At 38.2% G+C, this 14,638-nt stretch overlaps 1 protein-coding gene across 12 annotated transcripts in view; it reads right to left on the bottom strand.

Moving 5' to 3' along the window:
* Window positions 1-14,638, bottom strand: part of LOC117995322 (eukaryotic translation initiation factor 4 gamma 3-like) — a 63,381-nt gene that overhangs the window by 37,588 nt on the left and 11,155 nt on the right. For 8 of the 12 annotated variants that reach the window (XM_069509134.1, XM_069509124.1, XM_069509123.1 and 5 more), the window contains 5 exons: window positions 12,411-12,565; window positions 8,668-8,783; window positions 7,020-7,154; window positions 6,121-6,144; window positions 1,186-1,238 (listed from right to left, as the gene is read on the bottom strand). In XM_069509134.1, the coding sequence (XP_069365235.1) occupies window positions 1,186-1,238; window positions 6,121-6,144; window positions 7,020-7,154; window positions 8,668-8,783; window positions 12,411-12,565 (483 nt within the window). The remainder of the gene's footprint in view (window positions 1-1,185; window positions 1,239-6,120; window positions 6,145-7,019; window positions 7,155-8,667; window positions 8,784-12,410; window positions 12,566-14,638) is intronic. The other 4 variants (XM_069509127.1, XM_069509130.1, XM_069509132.1 and 1 more) reach the window with 1 other exon arrangement.

Genomic DNA, 14,638 nt, shown 5'->3' with positions numbered 1-14,638 from the left:
TGAAGTGAAGACACTATAGCGGATGTTACATCCAAAAAAGTGGAGGGTCTCTGATTTTCTTGTTATTGAGTGGAATGTCAAATGACAGAGGAGAAAATTCTGAGTTCAAAAATATAAATCATATATATATATATTTATCATTATATGATTTATATTTTTGAACTCAGAATTTTCAGTCAGTCGGCTTTTCCTTTTATATATATATATATAAACGGAAAAGCCGACTGACTGACCGATCTATCAACGCAAAGCTCAATCTACTGGACGGATTGTGCAAGCGAACAGCTATTATGACATAGACATCCGCTAAGAAAGGATTTTTGAAAATTCAACTCCTAAGGAGATAAAATAGGGGTTTGAAATTTGCGTAGTTCAAGCGGATGAAGTCGCGGGAATATGCTAGTCTAAATATATAAAGGGAAAATGTGACTGACAGATCTGTCAACGCACAGCTAAAACTGCTGGATGGATCGGGTCTGACATAGCTATCATGAGGTCGGACGTAGACATTCGATAGGAAAGGATTTTTGAAAATTCAAACCCTAAGGGCTAAAGTCTACCAATCAAGTGTGAAGGCTACCAATCTGCACATAGCCAGCGTGGTGGACTATGGCCAAAACCCTTCTCACTCTGAGAGGAGACCCGTGATCTGTAGTGAGCCGGCGATGGGTTGATCATGATGAAGGGCTAAAGGGTTTGAAATTTGTGTAGTGCTCGCAGACGAAGTCGCGGACATAAGCTAGTATAATACAATATTAAAATACCAGTACCTACCAAGCGACGGAAAAACAATTTCACTAAATTTCATTTATTAAGAGGAGTAGTCGCATTTTAGTTTTAAACTTTATTTTGTGACTAGATGCCCGCGCGTCCGCGTGGATTTAGGTGTTTTAAAAATCCCGTGGGAACTCTTTGATTTTCTGGGATAAAAAGTAGCCTGTTGTTGTTTATGTTCTTCACTGGGATGTAAGCTAACTCTGTACCAAATTTCATCAAAAACAGTTAAACTGTTGGCTGTGAAAAGCATGCAGACCGACAGACAGACGAAACAGATAGGCAGACAGACACACACTTTCGCAATTATAATATTAGTATGGATATTTCTAAACAAGGTGACATCTTGTGAAAGTTGTCTGGTTAAATATTTTGTAAAAAAAAATAGATAAAAAATTTAAAAATACTTACAAGGAGGTCCCGTTGGTGTGGTATAACTTATGTAGGGCATGTATTGATAGTATCTGAAAAAAAAACACTTATTTAGTACGAATACGTCATTATCAATCATGATCAATCTATCGATGGCCATCTACTGAGCACAGGTATGACTGACAGAATGACAGGGTTTAGGCCATGTCTGCCACGCTGGCCCAGTATTGGCAAGCGGATTGGCAGACTACGAGTATATAGAGTATGTATTGAAATTATACATAACGGAGTAAAAGCGTGGCTAACCGCAATTAACAACATAAAAGTGAGCAAGATTTATAGTTAGTATAATTTACTAAGTTGAAATGAAATGCCTAACTAAACATCATTGTCAAAACAACATCAATCTCGGAAAGATTTATGTCAAAAAAGAAGACAACTCTGCTGCGATTCACATTAAAAATGAAAAACAAGTGGACGAAATAATGGAAACTGGCAGTCGAGTAGGAGCTCGGCCATAATAGTATGAAGAATTGAAGTGACGTTAATAAGTGTATTCTTTAGGGAGTGCAAATCTCTTTTTTCGGTATTGGCTATACGCATATTGCAGTATAGTTGTTCTGATAGCACTGTGCACAGTGTAATCAGGCCAACGCAGAGTTATCTTACCAAATTTAAAGGTAATATAAACATTATCAGTGTGTGCGTGTTAAGCGTTGACTTTAACTATAATTAATTATTATTTTAAGCATACTATAATTTAACACCTATATTAATAATATATGAGGTTTTGTTCTTTCATACTGGTGGGTAAGTTGTTGCATGTTTTTACATTTCAACATTTCTTTATTACATTTATTATCTAGAATGGCTAACTTTCAACAAACACTTGATGATATAGAGGAAACGACAATAATTAAACATATATGTCATACTAACCTCGAGGAGTGCAAGGCTTCTCTTGAAGTTGATAATAAGTCAATAACTATTCTGGCTCAGAACATTAGAAGTATTAACAAAAACTTTGACGATTTCAAGGTTATATTAGCAAGGCTAAATTTTGAACCAGACATTATAATTTTGTCCGAATGCTGGTTAAAGGATAAAACCTTTTTCTTCCCCCTACCGAATTACGACTGTAAGTACTCTACTATACATAAAAACCAAAATGATGGTCTTGTCATATACTACAAAAGTTACTTAAAAGTAACCGTTCATGAACCTAAATTCGAGGATGCAACATGTATACTGCTCAATGTCAATACTAATCTCACAGTTGTAGCTCTATACAGATCCCCTAGCTATCGAAATTGTGACAAATTCCTTAACTCTTTGGAAAATATCTTCAAGAGCATACAAACAGAATCATCGTTAGTAATAGGTGACATAAATATAGACATCAAAGACAATAGCACAGACAAAAATTCCGACGAATATCTAAACTTATGCACTATGTATGGATACTATCCAGCATATGTCTACCCAACACATGGCGACAACTGCCTTGACCATATCTTAACTAAGACTAGGCAAAGAGCTTGTGCTGTTGTATGTGAAACTACTGTTACAGACCACTACACAACTATGATTTCAATCCACTCGATCATAAAAAAATTACATACCAAACATAAGATGACTACACGGATTGACTATGATTCCTTGAATAAACTTCTTTACGAAATTGATTGGTCTGAGGCTTATTCACACACTGATGTAAACTCAGCTACTGAATATTATATAAATACACTAACCGCAAATATTAATAAGTGCACTAAGGTCTATAAACTTCCGCACAAAAAACTTAATTTCAAAAACTGGATCACGCCTGGCCTACTCAAGTGTATGAAAAAACGTGATGCCTTGCACCAAATAGCTAAAAAAAATCCAAACAACAATGAAATACAATCGAAATACCTAAAATATAGAAATACGTGTAACTTTATTTTACAGAATCTACGGAATATGAATAAGGAAAATGATATACAAAAAAATTTAAATAACTCCAAAAAAACTTGGGACACCTTAAAGTCAATATGTAATTTAAATCCAACAAAATCAAAAAGTTCTCAACTAGTAGATCCTAAAAATAAAACAGCGTCACTTAACTCCGTAAATGAATTTTTTACTACAATTGGCGGTAATTTGGCCAAAACAATTTTAGATCACTCTGGAAAAACAGAAAACGAATTAGTTAAGAGCATCCCATTATGTCCACAAAATGATTATGGTTCTATCTTTTTAAAGCCTACAGATGAGCAGGAAATCATTAAATTAATCCAAGAAATGAAAGCTGGTTCCCCAGGCTGGGACGGAATAACGCCCAAAACACTCAAGCACATTAGTCTTATTATAGCCAAACCATTGGCCCATATAGTTAATATTAGTCTAGCAACTGGTGTTTTTCCAAGTCCATTTAAAATAGCCCAAGTGATACCCATTTTTAAGGCTGGTGATCCTAAAGTGATTGGGAATTATAGGCCCATATCATTATTGACATCTTCGGCTAAAATATTGGAAAAAGTGGTAAATTCCAGACTCCTGAGCTACTTGGAAAATAAAAAAGTTCTTTCTCCCAACCAATTTGGTTTTCGTCCTAACAAAAGCACGGAAGAAGCTGTACGGAATTTGACTAATTACATCTCAGAAAAACTAGACACCGGTCAAAAATGCCTAGCCACGTTTCTAGATTTACAAAAAGCGTTTGACACTGTGTCGATACCACTCTTGTTAAAAAAATTAGAAATTTACGGAATTAAAGGTGTCCCTTTATCCTGGTTTAAAAGCTACCTAACAGCACGTCAGCAATGTGTGAAAATCGACGACGTCCAAAGTCTGCCGAGTGGAATAACGTTCGGCATTCCACAAGGCAGTGTCTTAGGGCCGACGCTATTTTTAACATATATCAATGATCTATGTGACATGGAAATAGCGTCAGCTCGGATAGTAAGCTTTGCAGACGACACGGCTGTTATTTTTAATGGAGACAGCTGGGAAGCTCTTCACAATAGTACAGAAATAGGTCTTAAAAACATAGCTACCTGGCTCGAGAGAAATTTAATGACATTAAATATACCTAAAACAAAATTTATAGCTTTTCATATATCTAAAAAAACGGAACCTCCCAACAATTTCAATATTAGACTTCACAGCACCACTTGTTACATTGGAGCTGTTGGTTGCTCCTGTCCCTTTGTTGAAAAAGTACAGACGATCAAGTACCTCGGTGTATATATTGATCAAAAGCTAAACTGGAAACATCATATTCAAGCCCTAAAAAGTAAGGTCCGAAAACTGCTTCATATCTTCAAAAAACTCAAATTCTTGAAGAACAAGAGTGTTTTAAAAATGGTCTACTTCGCATTATGTAACTCTGTTCTCACATACTGTATAACCTCGTGGGGAGGTGCAGCAAAAACCATTCTGAAAGAATTGGAATGTGTACAGAGAGCGTCTCTAAAGGTTTTATTCGGCAAGCCTCGTAGATATTCAACTTATAAACTACATACGGAAAACTATATATTGACAATCAGACAGCAATACTATTTACAAACTATTCTAAAGTTTCACCAAACCACAGAAGTACTTCATAAATACAACTTAGACAAAAACTCAAATAATCAATCAACTAAACGTACAATACTGTGGCCAAAACCAATAACAAAAACTTCATTTGCTCAGAGATTCTTTCGCTACACAGCACCTTTTCTCTACACAATCGCTAACAAACAACTCAATCTATTACGCAAATCTAAATATACATGTCGCAAATTATTATCTAATTGGCTCCTCCAAAAATCCTACGAGGAAACGGAAAACATCTTAAGGCATAACAAAACATAAAACGGAACTAAATTACGCATGTATACATAGCAATACCTATACAGGAATATAACATATCTAAATAAAATAATGTAAATAATGAAAAATATAATAAATTAAATACACTTAAACAATCCACCAGCATCTCAATGTTTTGCATATACTACCACATTTACTTTGTGTGCGTGGAGTCGTCACTCCGCTCACCTCTGGCACTATAGTTTCAACAGCTACCTACCTACTTCTATGAAGGAATGAACGAAATCTTTTGAATTAGATTAACTAAATTATATTGTTATCCTCTAAGTACAACTAAGTATATTCAACTGGCTTCCCGTAGCTCAGGGAATCCTAGTTCGGGGGCCAGGAATATCGACTATTAATGTTTTTTTTTTGTTTCTCTTTTATATCTACCTACATCTAATAAGAAAACTACTTATTTGTTTCAATTTTTAGTTGTTAACTGTAATCTGTTTATGTATTTATAAGTAAGTTATTCACATTAATTGTACCTACCTATTTATATTCGGGCGAAAGACTGGCTTCCCATAGCACAGGGAATCCTAGTTTGGGGGCCAGGAACTTTGCATTGCTACAACCAGGGTTATGTACTTATATATACCTTGTAAATTTTTTTATCAAATAAAGATTAAAGATTAAAACATTTATTGGATCACTAACAGCCGCACTCAGAGTCGCTAATCGTTACTTAAGATTGAGTTTAAACGAGACAGATTTATGTAAGAGATATAGCTCTGTCTCGTTTTAACTAAACTTAAGTAACGATTAAGCGACTCTTAGTACGGCTGTAATTGTTTAAAACTCCCATATAATGACCTCACTCTTCCTATAAACAATTCTACGGCTCTTTAACCGTCATCCTTATCCTAATCCTAATAATATTATAAATGTGAAAGTGTGGATGTTTGGATGTGTGGATGTTTGTTACATGATAAATCACGCAAGAACGACTGAACGGATTTGGATGAAATTTGGAATGGAGATAGATTATATCCTGGATTAACACATAGGCTACTGTTTATCCCGGAAAATAAAAGCGTTCCCGCGGGATTTTGAAAAATGTAAATACACGCGGACGAAGTCGCGGGCATCAGCTAGTACATAAAAATAAAAAATAAATAATATCTTAGTCACCCGTGATCCATAAACTGCGACTTGCTGAAGATGTCGAAATGCAGCATGAAAAAATATTTTACAAGAAAACATTGAAGTCTATTTAAATAAAATGAAAAGCTGACTGACTGATTTTAGACACAGCTCAAACTACTGGACGAATCGGGCTGAAATTTGGCATCATCATCATATTCATGATCATCCCATCCCATAGTCTACCACGCTGGCCACGTGCGGATTGGTAGACTTCGCACACCTTTGAGAACATTATGGAGAACTCTCCGGCATGCAGGTTTGCTCACGATGTTTTCCTTCACCAATAAAGCAAGTGATATTTAATTACTTAAAACGCACATAACTCCGAAAAGTTAGAGGTGCGTGCCCGGGATCGAACCCCTGACCCCCGATTAGAAGGCGGACGTCCTAACCACTAGGCTATCACAGCTTCCCATAAGTTTAGCAGAAATTTGGCATACAGAATAGCTATTATGACGCATATTTACGCCAAGAAAGGATTTTTGAAAATTCAACCTCTAAAGGAGAAAGGAGTAAAATAGAGATTTGAAATTTGGGTAGTCCACGCAGACGAATTCGCAAGCATAAACTAGTCTGACTGACTGATCTATCAACGCACAGCCTAAACCACTGGGGTTAGAAATTTTGACAGTAGGTTCCTTTTATGAAGAGGGCACACAGTAAGAAAGGTTTTATGGTAATTCCACCCCCCAAGAGGGTGAAATAGAGGATGAAGAGTTTGTATGAAAGTTCGTAATTTTTCAAGTAATATCCATGAAAATTGGTATTAAGGCGTTCAGTTATGAATAAAGAAATGCGCGTTTCGATATTTTCGGAAGCTCTCCGAAAGCCCTCACCGATTTTCAAAATGCCACTCGAGCGAAAAGATATAAAGATTTAATTACCCAGTGGAGTTAGATCTAGGCTGCTGGAAGGTCTGCTGGAGTCCCATGGGCGACGGCTGGAACACCACTGTTGGATGATACATGACCGGGCCAGTCGCTGAGGCACCCGCACCACCCATGTAAGGCTGTTGTTGTCTAAAGAACCAAATCGTGACAAATATATTTTTGAATTAAACTCCATTAAATGCTCAATAATTTATTATTACTATGATCTATCCACGGAGAGAAGTTAATACAGTGCTCTCTCTGTTACGTCTCTCCCTCCAGTCTCGTCTCGTGCGGATTAATTGCTTCCATCGGCTTCTATCGGAGGCTAGTCTTGCAATAGTGTGAAATTTGCACTCCAAGTGCAAATTTGTTTGTCCATCTGGTTGGTGATATGGCTTAAAGGGTTTTTCTGTTTGTCATGCGACCTTTTCTCAGGTGCGACAGTTTCAAGATGCTCTCGAGCAGCGGACCCTCCCGAACTTTTTCAGTATCAGGATCACTCATCATCAACCGATAGACGTCCACTGCTGGACATAGGTCTCTTGTAGGGACTTCCACACGGTTTTGCGCTGCCTTAATTCAGCGGCTCCCTACGACTCGTCTGATGTCGTCCGTCCACCGAGTGGGGGGGTCTTCCAACACTTCATCTTCCGGTGCGAGGTCGCCATTCTAGCACCTTCGGACCCCAACTCTAACCAATCCAATTGCAGCGGGGAGTTATCCAATTGCAGCGTGGAGTTCGACAGGGAGACGTAATCTCCACGAAGCTCTTTACCAGGATTACTCACCTAGTTTTAAAATCCACCGATGCCACTGATACGGCTAAGTATCGCCCCATTACGTGTCTTACTACAATCTACAAGACACTGACACCCCTTCTGAGCCCCAAGATCTCCCGTCACGTAGACGAGAATAACATCATATCTATGCCACCCGCCTGAAGGAACTATTGAATATCACCACAGAGTTCGGCTACTCCATCAGGATGGAGCTTGGGCTAGACAAGTGTGGCCTGCATTTGGAGAGGGGACAGGTTATTCATTCGGCCGAGATTAATCTCGAGCCGAATGAGTAGTTTACTGAAACCATCCCAATCGTCATATCGGCGAATGGGTTGATCCCAGTCAGCCTCGCTCACCATCTGAGGCGACTGAGGGTCCGTGGCAGTTCACTCGCAGCCAGGATGCAAAAAGTGGTCTCGCTGGACTCGGTTAGGATAGTCCGCTGATTTTTCAACCTGTCACCCTGAGCCCCGACCGTTTGGTCTCCCCTGCCGGGGCGGATTCCTCCGCCCGGTACTGTATTGTATTTATGTAACATGTGTGTAAGTTTATCTACTTTTATTTATGTAAGTGTATTATATATTTTTTTGGCTTGTATATATAATATGTATCTTGTACACGGGCGAGAGAGTAGATATATACAAATAATAATAATAATTTATTCATGAGAATGCTGGTGACTTATATCTGTTTGAGAGTCTTATACATTCTACCAATAAATTAATGGTGGAAACGAGTAACATACAGCCGCTGGATTCAGGCGACGCAAGACCGAGGCATGTGGAAGTCCCTACAAAAGAGCTATGTCCAACAGTGGATGTCTATGGATTGATAATGATGATGAAGATTGTGCGAGTTGTCTTATATGTATTAATTACCTAGGGTGCGTAGTAGGCCGATTCCCATGTTGTGGTGCTCTATACTGCGAGAAGTTAGGATACTGCGGCCGCGAGGCCTGTGTCTGGTTTTGTGGTGTCACGTAACTTGGGCCCGCCTGGAAATTAAAACGTATAAGTTAATTATTCGTTCCTTGAAGATACTGCAGAATTTTCTCCCGCTGTGTACCAAAATTATGTTAATACATTCTCTGTTGCTTCCAATTCTCGACTATGCTAACGTCTGCTACTTGGATGCTACCGAAGAGCTTCTTGACAAACTCGATCGACTTCAGAATTTGTGCATGCGGTTTATGTACGGATTGCGCAAATTCGACCATATTTCCGACTACCGTCGTCGGTTAAAGTGACTCCCAATTCGCCTTCGACGAAATCTGCATATTCTGACTGTTCTCTACAATCTTCTTAATACCTCTTCCCCTCGTTATCTACGAGAGGAGAGGAGTTGCAGTGTTGTCAACTCGAGTCGCAGATAGCCACTGGATTCAGGCAGCGCAAGACCGCGGCGTGTGGAAGTCCCTACAAGAGACCTATGTCCAGCAGGGGACGTCTATCGGTTGATGATGATGACGATGATTTTCCAATAGCAGGAAATCTGCAGGAAACCAATCGCACCACAAGTTGTCCTTCTTATCTGTTGAGAATGGTTTAGGCAATAATCCGCCACATCACATTGCGCGTGCGGATGGACAGACTTCAAACACTTGTGAGAACATTATGGAGAAATCTCAGGCATGCAGGTTTCCTCACGATATTTTTTTTTCACCAAAAGCAAGAGATGGTGAAAGTCCTAATTTAAAAAAAATTAAAACACGTCAGACAAAGCGATTAAGCTTGTTTCACACGGGATATAAATTATATCATAGCCCGATTAAGCAGTTAGTTATTAAGTACTATCTCCCTCCGATAAATTTATTTTGCTCGAATAAATACGACACAAACTCTATAATAAAAAAATTCTTCAAGTAATTAGCGCTAGTTACAGTTAAATACCGACAAAGATGGTAGATAATTCATAGCAAATTAAACGATCAATATCCTATTTGGTCTCAATATAATTCAGTTCTATCAGTCCAGTATTCAGAATAAGGGCAATTTCATATTAGCGCTAGTTACAATGAAATACCTCGGTATTTCATAGGAAATCAAACAATAAAAGCTATCTGCATGCCAAATTTCAGCCCGATCCGTCCAGTAGTTTGAGCTGTGCGTTGATAGATCAGTCAGTCAGTCAGTCAGTCACCTTTTCCTTTTATATATTTAGATTTAGTGTTTTTTTAAATTACACAGTGATTTTTTCATGTTTGTATTTTTAAATCCCGCACTTGCACACTTTTAAAATGCATGCCGGTTTGCCAGTAATTGGATGTACACTCTAATTTATTTTTCTCTGTGCATTGTAATTTTTATTTTACGTGTATACCGTACCTATTATCGATTGGCAAACCAATAAAAAGGAAAAACTGACTGACTGATTACACTAACTGACTGATCCATCAACGCTCAGCTCAAACTACAGGGCGGATCAGGCTGAAATTTGGCATGTAGATAGCTATTATGACGTAGGCATTCGCTAAGAATTTTTTTTGAAAATCCAACCCCTAAGGGGTAAAATAGTAGGGGTTTGAAATTTGTTTTGACCACGCGGACGAAGTCGCGGGCATCAGCTAGTATCTATATATATATATATATATATATATATATATAAAAGGAAAAACTGACTGACTAACTGACTGATCTATCAACGCACAGCTCAAACTGCTGGACGGATCAGGCTGAAATTTGGCATGCAGATAGCTATTATGACGTAGACATGCGCTAAGAAAGGATTTTTGAAAATTCAAGGGGGTAAAATAGGGGTTTGAAATTTGTATAGTCCACACAGACGAAGTCGCGGGGATAAGCTAGTCTAAATATATAAAAGGAAAAGCTGACTGTCTGACTGATCTATCAACGCACAGTCTAAACCACTGAGGTTAATATAGCGCCTTGGGTAGAGTTCGATAACATATTACGCAAGTAACCTCATATTAAATGTTGATCACTAATAGGTACTTATAGGTAAAACTGACTACACGAGTAGCAACCTATGTTGTAACAGGATATGTAATACAATATGTCTACAACTGCAATAAGTGCAATAGAAACTTTTGTTTGTTTAATTATTTATTGCACAAAGAAATATACATTCACGTAAAAATACATTTCAATCAAAATAATATGTAAAATGTATAATTTTGTTAGATAACGATTTTTACCTATGCGTAGGTAGGTCATAGACTTATGAGGTAGGTATACACGCCTCTAGATCGAGAGCTTAAAGTTACTAGTCCATGGTACTCGTAATATTTATCTTCAAGAGTACTCTCTCCAAGTCATGCGTGAGAGCATGCTATTGCGATCAACATTTACGTGGGGGACATAGTCAAGAGCGAGATGTGTGATACCTTTTAATGAGCAAATTTCAATACACTTTGTAAAGAGAGCCTAGTAATGAAAGTGGTGGTGAAGATGGTAAGCTCCGGAACTCCCATACATAAGTCTGATACAGCCATTTAATTCTCGATCTCGGCAAAGTCAAAAAAAAATTACAAAAAAATAAAAACTGACTTCAATACACAAACACTAAAAATTTAAAATAATTTAATTTATTACCGAATATATTATGTATACAAGAGTTAATATAGTTCCATAATAATATTTTTTGGGGTCGGTGTTATAAATATATAAATTATAGAAATATATAAAAATAAATAAATTAAATTATTTTTTATTTTTTAGTGTTTGTGTATAATCGGGGAATACCCCGAATAATCGGGGAACATACATAAAAAACAAAAAGATTCCGACGAATTGAGAACCTCCTCCTTTTGTGAAGTCGGTTAAAAAGACAAGACATCATTTTAGCTGTCTATGTATATAATGTTTATAACTATGTGTATTCCAACGTAGCGCCTAAACTACTGAGCCGATTTTGATGAATGAGGTGTCAATCGATTCATTATTATGGTCCAGGTGACATATGCTACAATTTATACGAAGTCGAACAAAATTAATCAAAAAGGGGGGTGTTTGAAATATGTTTTTGCTATCATATCGAGTGAAATATCAACTGAAAGAGGAGAAAATTCCGAGTTCATAAATATAAATATAGCACAATATAGCACAATGTGTATAGTACACCGAGCGACAGCAAAACAATTTTACTACATACTAGCGCTAACTATCGGCATCATTTCTCGGGTATCTTGTTACTAGCGGATACCCTGCGGATGCTACTACGCTAAAAAGGAGTATGCCATCTATTCAATATAAAACCATTTTCGCATTATTGCTTTTCTAATGAAACGGTTTGGAGCATATCGGATGGATGGTTTCAAAGTCTATAACTAGTTATAGACTTTGAAACCATCCATCCGATAACTAACACAGATAGAAACATTTTTGTGTTTTATATTATTACTAGCGTCCCGCCCCGGCTTTGCACTGACTATTTAACACAAAAAAACAAACACATTTAAAAAAAATATAAGTATAAATCTTCCTATTGAATCACTTTATCTATTGGTGAAAACCACATTAAAACCCGTTGCTTAGCTTAAATGATCTAAGCGTACATACAGACAGCGAGAAGATGAACTTCATTTTATACTATGTAGAGAAGAGGCGAATTTGACGGGATATGTGTTATATGGAAACAGTAAAGTTAAAGAGTATATATTTACCATGGTCGTTTTGGACATATCCTGTTGAGGGGCTGGTGGTGCCGATGGCTGCGGAGCGGGCTGGCCTCGCATGGTGGGTGCAGAACTCTGCGACCCACCCGCGCCCGACATGTACGAGCTGCCAGCACCCGGCGCCGGGTGGTAGCATTCCGCTCCTAGAAAGCACAGTACGGATTTTGCAGGGCAGGGCAGTCAAGAGGCAGGCATAGGCCACAAGCGTATGCTGCGACGCAGCCGAGTGACATACGACTCGTTCTACTTAGTACAAAGAACATCCGTTTCTGAGTTGACGTGCACGCGTCACGCAGAAACCTATGCCAGCACTACGTGACGCAGAGCAGCACATGTCCGCGTCGCACATGCCTGCGCCGTAGCATACGCAGCTCTCAGTAGTACGTTCATGCACTAAAAATCTGCTTTGCCCTGCACTGCTCTGAACTACGTCGCCTGCGTCTCAGCATACGCTTAGCCTAATTGATGCTATATCAGCTTTAGGCTGTGGTTAGACGACGCGAAAACTTTCGTGCGGCCGCCGTGCGATAACCGCTCGTTCACCGTACTCTCGTGTTTTTATATTCTATTACCACGGGAGTGGGCCATATATGCCAGACTAGTGGGCAAAATCAGTTTCTTTTTGGACTCCCCAGACTGCCCCAGACTCATCGACGCCAGCGATGGCGTGCTAAATTAAATAAATTTACAGTTACGTGGCCCGAAGAAGAGACATAGAATAGGGAATGGTGAAAAAATCGGAGGGAGGTCTTTGCCTAGACGTGGGACAGAACAGGCTAATTTAAATTAGATTACAAGTTAGCCCTTAACTACGATTCCTCCCGGTGGTACCTTAGTGATGCAATCTAGGGTAGAAGTGGGCAAACTTGGTAGGGACATTGGAGTTTATGATTAAACCCCTCTACACGGCCGACATCGTACCGTAACGCCAAATCGATTGGCGGCAACAGTTAGCCGGTAGGTGGTAACTAACCACGACCGTAGCCTCCCACCAGGCCAGAAGCAATTTAGAAATCACGTATTCCCAAATTGCTCCTGCCGATAATCGAATCCGGGACCTCCCACTTATAAGACCACAGCGCTCACCACTGAGCCAAGAAGGTCATCGAAGATTTTTGTTAATGAAGAGAGCAAACTCTATGTACTAGACCAGTGTCAATAGGACGTCCACGCGGATTCCGCGCGTTTTCCACGCGGTCACCGAGATGCATCTTTATTCTGTACTTATTTACTTTAAAATGTAGTTGCTAAATAAAAATGGCTATAACAGCGCAAAAAGTAGACGAGACAGAGCTATCTCTCACATAAATCTGTCTCGTTTTAACTCAATCTTAAGTAACGATTAGCGACTCTGAGTGCGACTGTTATTAGAGGACTCTCGGAACGCTGATTACGAAAATTTCCTTTACAATTCATAAGTGGGAGACCGACTTCTAAAAAGGAGGCGGTTCTCATTTCGGTGCATTATTTTTATATTTTGCTGATTTATTAAATTCATAGTGGAAAACATTCATTTAAAAAACCAGTTAAGTGCAAATCGGCCTTGCACACGAAGGGTTCCGTGCCATCGTACAAGATATTTTAATATTTTTATGTGCTACACTGCAAGTTAATGACAACAACGCTATCTATATATAATGTTATTTGGTTAATTACTTTTTTCGTGAACACATTTTTTTTTTGTGTAACTACAAATTTACGGTTTTTAAATTTATTCTTTTACTTGTGCTATAAGACCTTCTTGACTACCAAATTTCATGGATCTAGGTCAATGGGAAGTACGCTATAGGTTTTCTTGACAGACACGACGGACATGACGGACAGACAACAACCTAGGAGGATTCCTTTTTTTTTGAGGTACGGAACCCTAAAAACGGATATGTATGTCATTATTTTTCATTCCGCTTAACCAAAGCTGAAAAGGAATTACATTTTTTTTTATACATTCGTCAAATTAGTTATAAGTATAAATATTAATATGGACCACGTTTCCTTATTAAAAATGAAATAAAAACTTCTAAATTTAGTGTAAGGTATTAAAACAATTTTGTATCCGAAAATCCAAAAAAATTAGTGATAAAAAAGTTTAAAAAAATGCAATCGATTTTTGGTTAACTTAACGTTACGATTATGTTCGACCGTTAAATCATTATTATTCATAGGCGCATTTTGATGATATGAAGCTGCGGGTCTGAAGTTTAACTTCTGTTGAAGTT

The sequence above is a fragment of the Maniola hyperantus genome, chromosome Z (assembly GCF_902806685.2).
Source record: "Maniola hyperantus chromosome Z, iAphHyp1.2, whole genome shotgun sequence".
Lineage (NCBI taxonomy): Eukaryota > Metazoa > Arthropoda > Insecta > Lepidoptera > Nymphalidae > Maniola > Maniola hyperantus.
This window is presented reverse-complemented; position numbering and strand designations above follow the sequence as displayed.